Source organism: Tursiops truncatus, chromosome 17 (assembly GCF_011762595.2).
Source record: "Tursiops truncatus isolate mTurTru1 chromosome 17, mTurTru1.mat.Y, whole genome shotgun sequence".
In the NCBI taxonomy this organism is placed as follows: Eukaryota; Metazoa; Chordata; class Mammalia; order Artiodactyla; family Delphinidae; genus Tursiops; species Tursiops truncatus.
In genome coordinates this window covers 38261505-38280362 of record NC_047050.1, presented here as the reverse complement: position 1 = coordinate 38280362, position 18858 = coordinate 38261505, and the positions used below count along the sequence as shown (strand labels likewise).

Genomic DNA, 18858 nt, shown 5'->3' with positions numbered 1-18858 from the left:
AACATTACTTGAAAGACTGAAAATTCAAAACTTAAAGATAATTCTGGAAAGTGAGGTTGAATTTAAATAAAAATGTTTTTAATGCTACTTCTTTTCATGCTTAAAAAACAAACAAAAACTCAATGCTGATGCTCCTTTACCATTATTTTCTCATTTACTTTGTATTAAAAAAAAAACCTCTCATTTTTTTTTTTTTTTACTTCTTCATTTATTCATTTCCTCAGTTTTTTGGTGTTTAAAAAGTAACAAAAGATAAACATCTGCATGGTTATACAGACATGCAAACAAACAAAAATATAACACAAATGCTAAGCATCAAAACATTACCCAGAAAATGATTTTCTAATAATGAGATATATATACTTTATTTTTATTTTTGGCTGCACTGGGTCTTCGTTGCTGCGTGTGGGCTTTTCATTGCAGTGGCTTCTCTCGTCGCGGAGCACAGGCTTCTAGGCCCACGGACTTCACTAGTTGTGGCTTGCAGGCTCTAGAGTGCAGCCTCAGTAGTTGCTCAGGCTCAGGCTCAGTAGTGGCGCACGGGTTTAGCTGCTCCACGACATGTGGGATCTTCCTGGACCAGAGCTCAAACCCATGTCCCCAGCACTGGCAGGCGGATTCTTAACCACTGCGCCACCAGGGTCCCTCTACTCATGATATTTTTAGATGACATTTGTAGGTAGCATTACAAAATAATGTTGCCTAGAAATAATGATTTCTTCCATTTATTCATTTACTTATCAGATATTTCTTAGGCATTTAAACTGTGCTAGGGAGACAGGGGAAAGATGGCAGAGGAGTAAGACCCAGAGATCACCTTCCTCCCCACAGATACACCAGAAATACATCTACACGTGGAACAAATCCTACAGAACACCTACTGAATGCTGGCAGAAGACCTCAGACCTCCCAAAAGGCAAGAAACTCCACACATACCTGGGTAGGGCAAAAGAGAAAAGGAAAAACAGAGACAAAAGAATAGGGATGGGACCTGCACCAGTGGGAGGGAGCTGTGAAGGAGGAAAGGTTTCCACACACTAGGAAGCCCCTTCGCGGGCGGAGACTGCAGGTGGCGGAGGGGGGAGCTTCGAAGCCGCGGAGGAGAGCACAGCCACAGGGGTGCAGAGGGCAAAGCGGGGAGATTCCCGCACAGAGGATTGGTGCCGACCGGCACTCACCAGCCCGAGAGGCTTGTCTGCTCACCCGCCGGGGCAGGTGGGGCTGCTAGCTGAGGATGGGGCTTCGGTCGGAGCGCAAGGAGAGGACTGGGGTTGGCGGCGTGAACACAGCCTGCAGGGGGTTAGTGCACCACAGCTAGCCGGGAGGGAGTCGGGGGAAAAGTCTGGACCTGCCGAAGAGGCAAGAGACTTTTTCTTCCCTTTTTGTTTCCTGGTGCACGAGGAGAGGGGATTAAGAGCACTGCTTTAAGGAACTCCAGAGACGGGCGCAAGCCGCGGCTAACAGTCCAGACCCCAGAGACGGGCATGAGACGCTAAGGCTGCTGCTGCCACCACCAAGAAGCCTGTGTGCGAGCACAGGTCACTATCCACACCCCGCTTCCGGGGAGCCTGTGCAGCCCGCCACTGCCAGGTTCCCGGGATCCAGGGACAACTTCCCTGGGAGAACACACAGCACGCCTCAGGCTGGTGCAACGTCCCGCCGGCCTCTGCCACCGCAGGCTCACCCCGCAACCGCACCCCTCCCTCCCCCCAGCCTGAGTGAGCCAGAGCCCCCGAGTCAACGGCTCCTTTAACCCCGTCCTGTCTGAGCGAAGAACAGATGCCCTCCGGTGACCTACACACAGAGGCGGGGCCAAATCCAAAGCTGAGCCCCGGGAGATGTGTGAACAAAGAAGAGAAAGGGAAATCTCTCCCAGCAGCCTCAGGAGCAGCGGATTAAAGCTCCACAATCAACTTGATGTACCCTGCATCTGTGGAATACATGAATAGACAACGAATCATCCCAAATTGAGGAGGTGGACTTTGAGAGCAAGATTTATGATTTTTTCCCGTTTTCCTCTTTTTGTGAGTGTGTATGCGTATGCTTCTGTGTGAGATTTTATCTGTATAGCTTTGCTTTCACCATTTGTCCTAGGGTTCTATCCGTCCTTTTTGTTTTTTATTTTTTTAATTTTTTTTCTTAATAATTATTTTTTATTTTAATTATTTTATCTTACTTCATTTTATCTTATTTTATTCTCTTTCTTTCTTTCTTCCTTTCTTTCTACTTTTTCTCCCTTTTATTCTGAGCCATGTGGATGAAAGGCTCTTGGTGCTGCAGCCAGGAGTCAGTGCTGTGCCTCTGAGGTGGGAGAGCCAACTTCAGGACACTGGTCCACAAGAGTCCTCCCAGCTCCACGTAATATCAAACGGTGAAAATCTCCCAGAGATCTCCATCTCAACACCAGAACCCAGCTTAACTCAAAAACCAGCAAGCTACAGTGCTGGACACCCTATGCCAAACAATTAGCAAAACAGGAACACAACCCCACCCATTAACAGAGAGGCTGCCTAAAATCATAAAAACTCCACAGACACCCCAAAACATACCACCAGAAAGACAAGATCCAGCCTCATCCACCAGAACACAGGCACTAGTCCCCTCCACCACGAAGCCTACACAACCCACTGAACCAACTTTAGCCACTGGGGAGAGACACCAAAAACAATGAGAACTAGGAACCTGCAGCCTGCAAAAAGGAGACCCCAAACACAGTAAGATAAGCAAAATGAGAAGACAGAAAAACACACAGCAGATGAAGGAGCAAGATAAAAACCCAGCAGACCTAAAAAATGAAGAGGAAATACACAGTCTACCTAAAAAAGAATTCAGAATAATGATAGTAAAGATGATCCAAAATCTTGGAAATAGAGAAAATGCAAGAAACATTTAACAAGGACCTAGAAGAACTAAAGATGAAACAAGCAACGATGAACAACACAATAAATGAAATTAAAAATACTCTAGATGGGATCAATAGCAGAATAACTGAGGCAGAAGAACAGATAAGTGACCTGGAAGTAAAATAGTGGAAATAACTACTGCAGAGCAGAATAAAGAAAAAAGAATGAAAAGAACTGAGGACGGTCTCAGAGACCTCTGGGACGACATTAAACGCACCAACATTCGAATTATAGGGGTTCCAGACGAAGAGAAAAAGAAAGGGACTGAGAAAATATTTGAAGAGGTTATAGTTGAAAATTTCCCTAATGTGGGAAAGGAAATAGTTAATCAAGTCCAGGAAGAACAGAGAATCCCATACAGGATAAATCCAAGGAGAAACACACCAAGACACATATTAATCAAACTGTCAAAAATTAAATAAAAAGAAAACATATTAAAAGCAGCAAGGGAAAAACAACAAATAACACACAAAGGAATCCCCATAAGGTTAACAGCTGATCTTTCAGCAGAAACTCTGCAAGCCAGGAGGGACTGGTAGGACACATTTAAAGTGATGAAGGAGAAAAGCCTACAATCAAGATTACTCTACCCAGCAAGGATCTCATTCAGATTTGATGGAAAAATTAAAACCTTTACAGACAAGCAAAAGCTGAGAGAGTTCAGCACCACCAAACCAGCTTTACAACAAATGTTAAAGGAACTTCTCTAGGCAAGAAACACAAGAGAAGGAAAAGACCTACAATAACAAACCCAAAACAATTAAGAAAATGGGAATAGGAACATACATATCAATAATTACCTTAAATGTAAATGGATTAAATGCTCCCACCAAAAGACACAGACTGGCTGAATGGATACAAAAACAAGACCCATATATATGCTGTCTACAAGAGACCCACTTCAGACCTAGACACATACAGACCGAAAGTAAGGCGATGGAAAAAGATATTCCATGCAAATGGAAACCAAAAGAAAGCTGGAGTAGAAATTCTCATATCAGACAAAATAGACTTTAAAATAAAGATTGTTAGAAAAGACAAAGAGGGACACTACATAATGATCAAGGGATCGATCCAAGAAGAAGATATAACAATTGTAAATATTTATGCACCCAACATAGGAGCACCTCAATACATAAGGCAAATACTAACAGTCATAAAAGGGGAAATAGACAGTAACACATTCATTGTAGGGGACTTTAACACCCCACGTTCACCAATGGACAGAAAATGAAAATAAATAAGGAAACACAAGCTTTAAATGATACATTAAACAAGATGGACTTAATTTGTATTTATAGGACATTCCATCCAAAAACAACAGAATACACATTTTTCTCAAGTGCTCATGGAACATTCTCCAGGATAGATCACATCTTGGGTCACAAAGCAAGCCTTGGTAAATTTCAGAAAATTGAAATTGTATCAAGTATCTTTTCCGAACACAATGCTATGAGACTACGTATCAGTTACAGGAAAACATCTGTAAAAACTATAAACACGTGGAGGCTAAACAATACACTATTTAATAACGAAGTGATCACTGAAGAAATCAAAGAGGAAATCAAAAAATACCTAGAAACAAATGACAATGGAGACATGACAACCCAAAACCTATGGGATGCAGCAAAAGCAGTTCTAAGAGGGAAGTTTATAGCAATACAATCCCACCTTAAGAAACAGGAAACATCTTGAATAAACAACCTAACCTTGCACCTAAAGCAATTAGAGAAAGAAGAACAAAAAAAACCCAAAGTTAGCAGAAGGAAAGAAATCATAAAAATCAGATCAGAAATAAATGAAAAAGAAATGAAGGAAATGATAGCAAAGATCAATAAAACTAAAAGCTGGTTCTTTGAGAAGATAGAGAAAATTGATAAACCATTAGCCCGACTCATCAAGAATAAAAGGCAGAAGACTCAAATCAATAGAATTAGAAATGAGAAAGGAGAAGTAACAACTGACACTGCAGAAATACAAAAGATCATGAGAGATTACTACAAGCAACTCTATACCAATAAAATGGACAACCTGGAAGAAATGGACAAATTCTTAGAAATGCACAACCTGCCAAGACTGAATTAGGAAGAAATAGAAAATATGAACAGACCAATCACAAGCACTGAAATTGAAACTGTGATTAAAAATCTTCCAACAAACAAAAGCCCAGGACCAGATGGCTTCACAGGCGAATTCTATCAAACATTTAGAGAAGAGCTAACACCTATCCTTCTCAAACTCTTCGAGAACATAGCAGAGGGAGGAACACTCCCAAACTCATTCTACGAGGCCACCATCACCCTGATACCAAAACCAGACAAGGATGCCACAAAGAAAGAAAATTACAAGCCAATATCACTGATGAACATAGATGCAAAAATCCTCAACAAAATACTAGCAAACAGAATCCAACAGCACATTAAAAGGATCATACACCATGATCAAGTGGGGTTTATTCCGGGAATGCAAGGATTCTTCAATATACGCCAATCAATCAACGTGATACACCATATTAACAAATTGAAAGAGAAAAACCATATGATCATCTCAATAGATGCAGAGAAAGCTTTCAACAGAATTCAACATCCATTTATGATAGAAACCTACTTTAGAAAGTAGGCATAGAGGGAACTTTCCTCAACATAATAAAGGCCATATATGACAAACCCACAGCCAACATTGTCCTCAATGGTGAAAAACTGAAAGCTTTTCCACTAAGATCAGTAACAAGACAAGGTTGCCCACTCTCACCACTCTTATTCAACACAGTTTTGGAAGATTTAGCCACAGCAATCAGAGAAGAAAAGGAAATAAAAAGAATCCAAATTGGAAAGGAAGAAGTAAAGCTGTCACTGTTTGCAGATGACATGACACTATACACAGAGAATCCTAAAGATGCTACCAGAAAACTACTAGAGCTAATCAATGAATTTGGTAAAGTAGTAGGATACAAAATTAATGCACAGAAATCTCTGGCACTCCTATACACTAATGATGAAAAATCTGAAAGTGAAATCAAGAAAACACTCCCATTTACCACTGCAACAAAAAGAATAAAATATCTAGGAATAAACCTACCTAAGGAGACAAAAGACCTGTATGCAGAAAATTATAATACACTGACGAAAGAAAGTAAAGATAATACAAATAGATGGAGAGATATACCATGTTCTTGGATTGGAAGAATCAACATTGTGAAAATGACTATACTACCCAAAGCAATCTACAGATTCATGCAATCCCTACGAAACTACCACTGGCATTTTTCACAGAACTAGAACAAAAAATTTCACAGTTTGTATGGAAACACAAAAGACTCCCAATAGCCAAAGCAATCTTGAGAACGAAAAACGGAGCTGAAGGAATCAGGCTCCCTGACTTCAGACTATACTACAAAGCTACAGTAATGAAGACAGTATGGTACTGGCACAAAAGCATAAAGACAGACCAATGGAACAGGATAGAAAGTCCAGAGATAAACCCACGCACATATGGTCACCTTATCTTTGATAAAGGAGGCAGGAATGTACAGTGCAGAAAGGAAAGCCTCTTCAATAAGTGCTGCTGGAAAAACTGGACAGCTACATGTAAAAGAATGAGATTAGAACACTCCCTAACAACATACACAAAAATAAGCTCAAAATGGATTAAAGACCTAAATATAAGGCCAGAAACTATCAAACTCTTAGAGGAAAACATAGGCAGAACACTCTATGACATAAATCACAGCAAGATCCTTTTTGACCCAGCTCCTAGAGAAATGGAAATAAAAACAAAAATAAACAAATAGGACCTAATGAAACTTCAAAGCTTTTGCACAGCAAAGGAAACCATAAACAAGACAAAAAGACAACCCTCAGAATGGGAGAAAATATTTGCAAATGAAGCAACTGACAAAGGATTAATCTCCAAAATTTATAAGCAGCTCATGCAGCTCAATAACAAAAAAACAAACAACCAATCCAAAAATGGGCAGAAGACCTAAATAGACATTTCTCCAAAGAAGATATACAGATTGCCCACAAACACATGAAAGAATGCTCAACATCATTAATCATTAGAGAAATGCAAATCAAAACTACAATGAGATATCTCACACTGGTCAGAATGGCCATCATCAAAAAATCTAGAAACAATAAATGCTGGAGAGGGGGTGGAGAAAAGCAAACACTCTTGCACTGCTGGTAGGAATGTGAATTGGTACAGCCACTATGGAGAACAGTATGGAGCTTCCTTAAAAAACTACAAATAGAACTACCAAATGACCCAACAATCCCACTACTGGGCATATACCCTGAGAAAACCATAATTCAAAAAGAGTCATGTACCAAAATGTTCATTGCAGCTCTATTTACAATAGCCAGGAGATGGAAACAACCTATGTGCCCATCATCGAAAGAATGGATAAAGAAGATGTGGCACATATATACAATGGAATATTACTCAGCCATAAAAAGAAACGAAATAGAGTTATTTGTAGTGAGGTGGATGGACCTAGAGTCTGTCATACAGAGTGAAGTAAGTCAGAGAGAGAAAGACAAATACCGTATGCTAACACATATATATGGAATCTAAGAAAAAAAAAAAATGGCCAACTTACACACTTAACTGAGGAGGTCCAGGTTTTGGTTGTTTGACAGGAAAACTACTTTGAACAATTGTCCTAATTGCCCTGTAAAAAAGACCAAAAAACCAAAAGTTAACACACTGTAAATATCACTTCAAGTTTTTTTTCAAGTGCTCCTTAGAAAACTTAAAAACTATCTGAAATTCTAATTGATATATAATAAAAACTTTGTAAGTCATCCACATCTTTATCAGAATTCTTTTCATCTATGCAGTCATAAATTTTCTCCACCAACAGATTCACTGTTTCCAAGATCCTCTGAGAGATCCCTAGAGTAGAAGTAACTTAAAAGCATATCCCTGGAAGTCAGAGTACAATTAAAGAGAGGCTGCCCAACACATTTCAGGTTTATGAAAACATTTACCATCTATTGTAGAGAAGTATAGCCATGGCAGTGGTTGGAGGTAAAGTGGCCAGATCCATGTCTATGTGCTTTGTTCCGGGAGGAACTTTACTGATGCACAGCAGTTCATTTAGTAACATATTCAATACTGGAACAGACAAACTTAAAAAGGAAGAATCAAAAGATATATAAGCTGTGTAATCACAAAATACACAATTCAGTATTTTCACTCAAAGTAATTATACTGTTAAAGGAGTAAATCTACAGACCATTTTATTAACCTGTTTCAACAACTTATATGAAAATATACCTATCAAATATACCTATCAAAAAGATTTTTTAAGCTTTCATTATGAAAACAATTTAAACATATACAAAAGTAGACAGAATAATATAATATAGCCCAATGTGCCCATCATCCAGCTTCAACAGTTATCAACTGATGGCCAATCTTGTTTCATCTCCACTCCACCCACTTCCCTCCTTCCCATATTATTGTGAAGCAAATTCCCAATATTAAATCATTTTTTCCACAAGTATTTCAGAATATATCTCCAAAAAATTACCTCCTAACATAATGACAGTATAAATTTCACATCTAAAAAAATTTTAATTGCTTACCATCAAATAGCCAATCAATGCTCAATTTTCCAAGTGTAACACATACATCATGCTTTTTTGTACACACTGCTACCTGTTGATATGCCTCAAATCTATTAATGGATAAGTTTCCCCTTAGATTAAAGCATAAAACTTTTTTTTAAATTCTAATTTTAATGCTATAGAAGATATGGTGCAAAAACAATGTTTAAATACTACTAGTGTGAGTATAAACTAATACAACTCTCTTGGAATGCAATCTGGTAACATGCATAATGTGCTTTAAAAATGTTTATACCACTTGACCAAGCAATTTAACAATCTATACTAAGGCTGTAACTCGAAATTCAGATAAAGTTTACGGACATAGACATTTAAGGCTCTGTCATTAATAAAAGTGAAAAACTAGGGCTTCCCTGGTGGCACAATGGTTGAGAGTCCGCCTGCCGATGCAGGGGACACAGGTTCGTGCCCCGGTCCGGGAAGATCCCACATGCCGCGGAGCGGCTGGGCCCACGAGCCATGGCTGCTGAGCCTGTGCTCCGCAACGGGAGAGGCCACAACAGTGAGAGGCCCGGGTACCGGTAAAAAAAAAAAAAAAAAAGTGAAAAACTAGAGAAAACTGTCAATGGAGGAACAGTTAATAAATTATCTATACAATGGAATAAACTCCAAAAAACAAAATGGGAACGTGTTCATGATATCCTGCTATATGAAATAAAACAAATCAAAACAGTATATAAGATATGTTCACAATTTTGTTTAAAAATAAATCACACAAAAATGTTAAAAATACTTCTCTCCCCTCCTCTATTATTTCTTATTTTCTGAATTTTCCCAAATGTTCTATAAGGTATTTCTTTTTCAATTGTGAGAAGGGGATGAAAACAAATCATTTTATAACTACGCCTTTGAAATTATTTATTTGTAAACAAATAACCACTGATTCTAATAAGACAGCTTAAGAGTTTGGGAGACAGTGATTGATTTATGCCCAGTAAAATAAACTGAATTATTCAATAAGGAATCATCCATACATTATGTACCATGCATCATTAATTTTTATTCATTTTCTTCAGATATGTAAAAGTAAACTGAACATTTAAAACTGTTTAGGCATGGACTTTCCTACTTAGCACATCAAAGAAAAGAACAATAATAAAATGGCTCATTATTGATAACACCAAGTTTATACTTTAAAAGGTTATTTAAATTCATCTAATAGTCGAATATTTTCTTACACCTTTTGAAAACTACTTGCATATTTTACCAAGAATGCAGAGAAAAATAATTTTCATTTTAAGGGCCAATATTATAAGAACACATATTGAAATAAACCAAGATATCTAACAGTACTAAAAATAAATTCATTTAAATCTTGTATACCTTTTCTCTAATATGTCTAAGTCCCACTTCAAATGTGCAGCAACTTTAAGAGCAAGAAGCTTTAAAATACGATTTCTCTTGTTATCAGGTGGAGGTTGAACTTGGTTCTGTTCATTAACTGAAGGTTTAGAAGCCTGTTCCAAAAACTGGACTATAAGTTGAACTGGTGCAGGATCTAGGATTTAAAAGAAAATAATTCTTGAACTTAAGTTCTAATTATGAAGATCCAAAGGATTCACTGTATTAGTTTTTGACCACAAAGGAATCCAAACAGGCCAACAGGCATGTGAAAAGATGCTCCATATCGCTATTAGAGAAATGCAAATCAAAACTACAATGAGGTATCACCGCACACCAGTCAGAATGGCCATCACCAAAATGTCTACAAATAATAAATGCTGGAGAGGGTGTGGAAAGAAGGGAACCCTCCTACATGATTGACAGGAATGTAAACTGGTGCAGCCGCTATGGAAAACAGTATGGAGGTTCCTTAAAAAATTAAAAATAAAGTTACTATATGATCCAGCAATCCCACTCCTGGGCATATATCTGGAAAAGACAAAAACTCTAATTTGAAAAGTTACATGCACCCATAAGTTCACAGCAGCACTATTCACAATAGCCAAGACATGGAAATAACCCAAGTGTCCGCTGACAGATGAATGGATAAAGATGTGGTACATATATACATTGGAATATTACTCAGCCATAAAAAAGAATGAAATTATGCCACTGCAGCAACATGGATGGACCTAGAGATTATCATACTAAGAAAAGTACATCAGACAGAGAAAGACAAATGTCGTATGACATCATTTTATGTGGAATCTAAAAGTGATACAAATGAACTTATTTACAAAACAGAAATAGGGGCTTCCCTGGTGGCACAGTGGTTGAGAGTCTGCCTGCTGATGCAGGGGACATGGGTTCGTGCCCAGGTCCGGGAAGATCCCACATGCCACGGAGCAGCTGGGCCCATGAGCCATGGCCGCTGAGCCTGCGCATCTGGAGCCTGTGCTCCGCAACGGGAGAGGCCACAACAGTGAGAGGCCCGCATACCACAAAAAAAAAAAAAAAAAATACAAAACAGAAATAGACTCACAAAGAAAACAAATTTATGGTTACCAAATGGGAAAGGGGGGGAGGGATAAATTAGGAATTTGGGATTGACAGATACATATAAAATAAATAAGGACCTACCGTATAGTACAGGGAACTATATTCAATATCTTATAATAACCTATAATGGAAAAGTATCTGAAAAGGAATATATATATATATATATATATATCGTAATCACTTTGCTGTACACCTGAAACATTGTACATCAACTATACTTCAATTAAAAAGAAAGTTAAAAAAAAATCCAAACAGTTGTGTAGGTAGAATAACTAAGGATTATGATTTATAAGAAGTGTGCCTGGGGATTAAAGGGAAAGATCAGGAAGGGTGTAAGGAAGAAAGGATAACAGATTCCTGCAGAAGAAAGCACTTTACAGGGAAGAACATAATGGTTATAGATTTCCAGTTCAGCAAACAACGAATGTCAATTAAAGGAAAGAGATGTCATCTTTAGAATCACTGTTTTAATGCTTAATTAGTGGGGCCTGCATAAAGTTACCTCTGCACCTGTTTGTCATGCAAAATAGAGGATAATGCCACCTACTTCACAGGATTACTATGAAGACTGATTAAATGAGATAACAGATATGAAGCATTAAGCACAGTGACTGGCACGCAGAAAGACTCAACAAACGTTAGTCAAAATCAATTAATTAAAAGAACATAATATAATATAGGTGGTAAAACTGCCCAAGTGAAGTACACTAACTTCTCGCACAGCAGTCTCCACCAGGAGACTAAAGCCAGTCTATTAGACTGAACAAGCCACAACTGGATTCGAACTTTATCAGCAAAATATCATCCAAGGAACTTACTTTTTCATGCCAGTACCTCTTTCCAGAAATGCCTGGCGTTTTCCACCTTCCCTGAGAGTACTCATTAACTGGGATATTAATCATGATCATCATTATACAAGAACCATCTTGCAACTGTAGTTTTTTTCTGCTTTCAAAGATTTCTTCATTTTGATTTACAGCTTAACTTTGAAATATATAATTAAGAGTCGGTAAAGTCTCCTCGTTGAGGAATAAAACAGTTAAATAGGAACCTAAGATAGTTAACTAATTAGGGTCAGGATCAGCCCCCGAATCGTTGATTTCTCCCCATCTCCCCAAACTGTGCGGGGTTCTGTCAAGAGGAGGGTTCGAGCCAGCCTCCCCAACCCAAATACTCTCACAAGGCCATCTCGCAGGTGTTAAAACCCCGAACAGTAAAAGGGGGTGGATGCGGAAGCTCCTTTGTTTTGCGCCTTTCTTTGGCCTCCCACAGCAGTGCCCCCGCACTGGTGTGTTTAACACTTAGCCGGGGGCCTAGCCAGAGCTCGGCTCCGGTCCCCGCCTCCCGAGCCGCAGGTTCGTGGCCGAGAAGGCGCGGGATGGTGAGAGACGGGAGGGCAGCGCCGGTGACCGGGTCCCGCTCCGCTCGAGCTGCAGGCGCCGCGCTTACCCGGGCAGGGCTTGCGCAGATGTTTCTCCAACAGCGACTCCTCCAGCAGGAACTCGAACCAGCAGGTCTGCGGCGGGGTGCAGGGCCGGCTGGAGGTGGCCGCCTCCCGGTCCGCCGCCTCCGCGCTCATCCTGCCCCCGCCGCCGCTACCCCCTGGGACGTTTCCCGGCTCCAACCTGACACTCGGACGCGGGCCCTGGGCCTGTGATCTGCGGAACCCCCGAGACCTAGCACGCACTCGAAACGTCCCGGAAACCCACACAGTCCAAAATGGCTGCGCGGCCCAGCCAGAGCTGGGGATCCTGGATCCGCCTCCCGGCGCCACCGCCGTGCCTCCAAGCCAATCGTTATTTGAGTTGGAGAAAGAGGGCGGGACCTATCCTCAGACCACGCCTCCTCCCGGTTGCCTTGGGAGACGGCTTGCGGGTAAGCTGGGTCGCAGGTTGGTTTCTCCGGTTCCCTGGGAGTTTCTCAGCGAGCAAATGAAATAGCCTCATTAATAGGCCTCATTGTCTTCGTAAAAGGCAGTGAACGCTACAGGTTCAAACTGTAATCTAGGCAAAGTTTGTTTTCGGTGCTTTAAATTTTCCCACTTCATTTCTGAGATTTCCTACTACCTAGGTCCTCTCGGCGGATGTGCCCTCGTGTCTTGGGCGCCAGCGTCCCCGCCCCCTTTCCGAGACAGCTGACGGCCCACGTGAGATCTAGCTTTTCTGCTGCTTCTCAGGACTAGCTCTCAGTGTTTAGCGCCTAATTAACTCTCTTGATATCCCGGCTAGAGTTATTAAGCCCATTTTACATTTACCTTCATTCTATAATCTGGTGTTTTTTTTTTAACGAAGTTGAAAAAAAATACTTTAATGAAGTATTCATAGATGGTGCACACGATCTATATTGAGTGCAAACTAACCTCTCTGAACCTTAGTTTTCATATTTGTAAATCAGGAATTATAATAGTGCCTATCTTAGGGTTGATAAGAGAATTAAAGACAGAACTTGATAATACAGGTAAGCTTTTTAAACAAGGCCTGACATCTAGAAACATGGGCAAATGTTAGCAAATATCATATAGTGCTTTCTTCATATACATGATTCTAGTTTTCTCCTATAAACGACCCTGTTACACATGTTTTAACCAATGAAAACACTGAAGTTTCAGAGTTATCATTTGTCCAAGGTTTCCCAACAATCGAGGGGTGGGGCCAGAGCTTTAGTGATCTTTCCACTGTACTCAGGCTGCTTCCAACATTCGATAGAGAGGATAAGACTGATGGCTTATGGTCTTTTCCAGAATGAAATGGTAGAGCTTTGAACGGGTTTAGGAAAGATAAATGGAAGTAGCTCCTCCATACGTGAAAGTAAATCAGTGCTTCAGTGGCAACCATTGCCTTGTTCTCTTCCTGTGCAATCCTCTTTCTGGATTCTGCCATGCCTCTCTCCCGCTCTTTCATTCTGGTCCTTCCTGGGGTCCTGGCCTTAGTCCTCTTCTCACTGTAAAAACCATCCCTGCATCACTCCCCCCACTCCTGAAACTCTATCCTAGGCTCTAAAGAACACAGGTTGGAAATCATGTATTAGAGTAATAAAATCATGAGGACTCAAATTAATAAAATTTCAATAGGAAGAGAGTCTCTTCAGCCAGTGGTGTTGGAAAAGTTGGCCAGCTGCATATAAATCAATGAAGTTTGAACACACCCTCACACCATACACAAAAGTAAACTCAAAATGGCATAAAGACTTAAATATAAGACAAGACGCCATAAAACTCCTAGAAGAGAACATAGGCAAAACATTCTCTGACAGATATCATACCAATATTTTCTTAGGTCAGTCTCCCAAGGCAATAGAAATAAAAGCAAAAATAAACAAATGGGACCTAATCAAACTTATAAGCTTTTGCACAGCAAAGGAAACCATAAACAAAATGAAAAGATAACCTACAGACTGGGAGAAAATATTTGCAAATGATGAGACCAACAAAGGCTTAATTTCCAAAATACCCAAATAGCTAATACAATTCGATAACAAAAAAACAACCCAATTGAGAAATGGGCAGAAGACCTAAATAAACATTTCTCCAAAGAAGACATACAGATGGCCAATAGGCACATGAAAAGATGCTTGTCTTCACTAATTATTAGAGAAGTGCAAATCAAAACTACAATAAGGTACCACCTCACACCAGTCAGAATGGCCATCATTAAAAAGTCTACAAATAATAAATGCTGGAGAGGGTGTAAAGAAAAGGGAACCCTCTTACACTCTTGGTAGGAATGTAAATTGGTGCAGCCACTGTGGAAAACAGTATGGATGTTCCTCAAAAAGCTAACAATAGAGTTGAACTATGATCCAGCAATTCCACTCCTGGGCATATACCCAGATAAAACTATAATTTGAAAAGATGCGTGCACCCCTGTGTTCATAGCAGCACTATTTACGATAGCCAAGACATGGAAACAACCTAAATGTCCATCAACAGAGGAATGGATAAGGAAGATGTGGTAGGGACTTCCCTGGTGGTGCACTGGTTAAGAATCCGCCTGCCAATACAGGGGACATGGGTTCAAGCCCTGGTCTGGGAAGATCCCACATGCCGCGGAGCAACTAAGCTCATGTCCCACAACTACTGAGCCTGCGAACCACAACTACTGAGCCCACGCGCCACAACTATTCCAGCCCTACATATTTGTATACATACAAATATGTACACATGGACTGAAGTGGCGTTGTCAAAGTATAGTCTGCCATCCCCAGAGGACCTCCCAGATCCTTTCAGAGAGTCTTTGAGGTCAGAGTTATTTTCACAATACTAAGATGCAATTTGCCTTTTTTGCTGTGTTAACATTTGCGCTGATGATTCAAAAGCAATGGTGGGAAGAACTTGTAGCAACTCAGCATGCATCAAAGCAGTGACATTGTTTTTCACCAACATCACTTACTGGCAGTTTTAAAAAACAACAATTTCACTTATGTCCATGGTGACACAGTAATAAGTATTAATTTTATTAACTCTTGAACCTTGAATACATCATATCTTTTTAATATTCTCTATATGAAATGAGAAGCACACATAAAGCACCTCTGCTGGATAGCAAAGTACAGTGGTTGTCTCAACTTGAGCTATTTGAGCTATGATCCGAGCTAGCAGCTTTTTCATGAAACACCATTTTTACTTGAAAGAACAAGGACAGACTAATTATGGTTATTCAGAGTTGGGTATTTGGCAGACAACTTCTCAAAAATGGACAAAGTGAGTCTGTCACTTCATGTAAAACAACTGACAGTATTTGTGGCTAATGATAAATTTTGAGTTTTCAAGTAAAAATTAGAATTCTGGACTATAAACTTGACAGCTTTCCAATGCTTACAGACTTTTCTAATGAAATAGGTGGTGATATAATTAGGGGTTTTTTTGATATTAGAATAAAATGTGTCAAATTTTGGGTGGTCATATAATTCAGAAAACCAATATTTTTGTAATGGGTCAAGATCAATTCTTATTACAAGACAGAGCAATGGATTTTAATAGAACAGATTTCGAAAAGTCAACTGATACAATTGCAGATTCCAAATTGCAACTAACCTTTAAAAAACCACCACTGGGCTTCCCTGATGGCGCAGTGGTTAAGAATCCACCTGCCAGTGCAGGGGACACGGGTTCGAGCCCTGGTCCAGGAAGATCCCACATACCGTGGAACAACTAAGCCCATGCACCACAACAACTGAGCCTGCACTCTAGAGCCTGTGAGCCACAACTACTGAGCCCGCGTGCTGCAACTACTGAAGCCCACATGCCTAGAGCCCATGCTCCACAACAAGAGAACCACTGCAATGAGAAGCCCGCGCACCGCAACAAAAAGTAGTCCCCACTCACCACAACTAGAGAAAACCTGCGTGCAGCAACAAAGACCCAACACAGCCAACAAATAAATAAATTCATATATATATATATATATATATATATATATATATATATATATATATATACATATAAACACCACTTTCTCGAGTTTTGGTATAGTATCAAAGAAGAAAATCCACAATTATCTGAAGAGGCTCATAAAATTCTCCTTTTTCAACTACATAGCTATATGATCATCTCAATAGATGCACAAAAAGCTTTTGACAAAATTCAACACCCATTTATGATAAAAACTCTCCAGAAAGTGGGCATAGAGGGAAGCTTCCTCAACATAATAAAGGCCATATATGACAAATCCACAGCAAACATATATGACAAATCCACAGTTTTTTAATGGTGAAAAACTGAAGGCATTTCCTCAAGATCAGGAATAAGACAAGGATGTCCACTCTCACCACTCTTACTCAACATAGTATTGGAAGTCCTAGCCACGGCAATCAGAGAAGAAAAAGAAATAAAAGAAACACAAATTGGAAAAGAAGAAGTAAAACTGTCACTGTTTGCAGATGACATGATGCTATACACAGAAAATCCTAAAGATGCCACCAGAAAACTACTAGAACTAATCAATGAATTTGGTAAGTTTGCAGGATATGAAATGAATGCACAGAAATCTCTTGAATTCCTATACACTAACAATGAAATATCAGGAAGAGAAATTAAGAAAACAGTCCCATTTACCATCACAAAAAAAAGAATAAAATACCTAGGAATAAACCTACCTAAGGAGACAAAAGACCTGTACTCAGAAAACTATAAAACACTGATGAAAGAAATCAAAGATAACATAAACAGATGGAGAGATATACCATGCTCCTGGATTGGAAGAATCAATATTGTGAAAATGACTATACTACCCAAAGCAATCTACAGGTTCAATGCAACCCCTATCAAATTACCAGTGGCATTTTTCACATAATTAGAACAAAAAATTATACAATTTGTATGGAAACACAAAAGACCCTGAAAAGCCAAAGCAATCTTGAGAAAGAAAAACTGAGCTGGAGGAATCAGGCTCCCTGACTCCAGACTATACTACAAAGCTACAGTAATCCAGATACTATGGTACTGGCACAAAAACAGAAATATAGATCAATGATACAGGATAGAAAGCCCAGAGATAAACCCACACACCTATGGTCACCTAATCTATGACAAAGAAGGCAAGAATACAGTGGAGACAAGACAGCCTCTTCAATAAATGGTGCTGGGAAAACTGGACAGCTACATGTAAAAGAATGAAACACTACCTAACACCATACACAAAAATAAACTCAAAATGGATTAAAGACCTAAATGTAAGATGGACACTATAAAACTCTTAGAGGAAAACATAGGAAAAACACTCTGACATAAATCAAAGCAAGATCTTTTATGACCCATCTCCTAGAATAATGAAAATAAAAACAAAAATAAGTGAATGGAGCCTAATTAAACTTAAAAGCTTTTGCACAGCAAAGGAAACCATAAAAAAGATGAAAAGATAACCCTCAGAGTGGGACAAAATATTTGCAAATGAAGAAACAAACAAACGATTAATCTCCAAAATATACAAGCAGCTCATGCAGCTCAATATCAAAATAACAAACAACCCAATCCAAAAATGGGCAGAAGACCTAAATAGACATTTCTCCAAAGAAGATATACAGATTGCCAACAAACACATGACAGGATGCTCAACATCATTAATCATTAGAGAAATGCAAATCAAAACTACAATGAGGTATCACCTCACACCAGTTACAATGGGCATCATCAGAAAATCTACAAATAAATGCTGGAGAGAGTGCAGAGAAAAGAGAACTCTCTTGCACTGTTGGTGGGAATGTAAATTAATACAGCCACTATGGAGAACAGTACGGAGGTTCCTTAAAAAACTAAAAATAGAACTACTATATGACCCAGCAATCCAACTACTGGGCATATACCCTAAGAAAACCATAATTCAAAAAGACACATGTACCACAATGTTCATTGCAGCACTATTTACAATAGCCAGGACATGGAAACAACCTAAATGTCCATTGACAGATGAATGGATAAAGATGTGGTACGTATATATAATGGAATATTATTCAGCCATAAAAAGAAATGAAATTGGGTCATTTGTAGAGATGTGGCTGGACCTAGAGTCTGTCATACAGAGTGAAGTTAAGTGAGAAAGAGAAAAACAAATATCGTATATTAATGCATATATGTGGAATCTAGAAAAATGGTACAGATGAACCTATTTGCAGGGCAGGAATAGAAAGGCAGACGTCGAGAATGGACGTTTGGACATGGGGGGAAGGGGAGGGTGGGATGAACTGGGAGATTAGGTTCAACATAAATATACTGCCATGTGTAAAATAGATAGCTAGTGGGAACCTGCTGTATAGCACAGGGCGCTCAGCTCGGTGCTCTGTGATGGCCTAGTTGGGTGGCATGGGGGGAGGGAGGTCCAAGAGGGAGGGGATATATGTATTCATATGGCTGATTCACTTCACTGTGCAGCAGAAACTAACACAAC

At 39.5% G+C, this 18858-nt stretch overlaps 1 protein-coding gene across 7 annotated transcripts in view; it reads right to left on the bottom strand.

Annotated features, from left to right (window-relative positions):
* INTS8 (integrator complex subunit 8) overlaps positions 1-12703 on the bottom strand; it is a 64947-nt gene extending 52244 nt beyond the window's left edge. For 5 of the 7 annotated variants that reach the window (XR_002174330.3, XM_019925118.3, XM_019925117.3 and 2 more), the window contains exons 1-4: positions 12428-12703; positions 9860-10034; positions 7895-8035; positions 7504-7575 (exon numbers count right to left, since the gene is read on the bottom strand). Coding sequence is in view for 6 of the 7 variants with exons in the window: in XM_019925118.3 (XP_019780677.1) it covers positions 7504-7575; positions 7895-8035; positions 9860-10034; positions 12428-12557 (518 nt within the window). In the remaining variant the exon portion in view is untranslated. Of the gene's footprint in view, positions 1-7503; positions 7576-7894; positions 8036-8494; positions 8587-9859; positions 10035-12427 lie in introns of those variants that run through there. The other 2 variants (XM_033843338.2, XM_033843336.2) reach the window with 2 other exon arrangements.
* Between the last annotated feature and the right edge of the window lie 6155 nt (positions 12704-18858).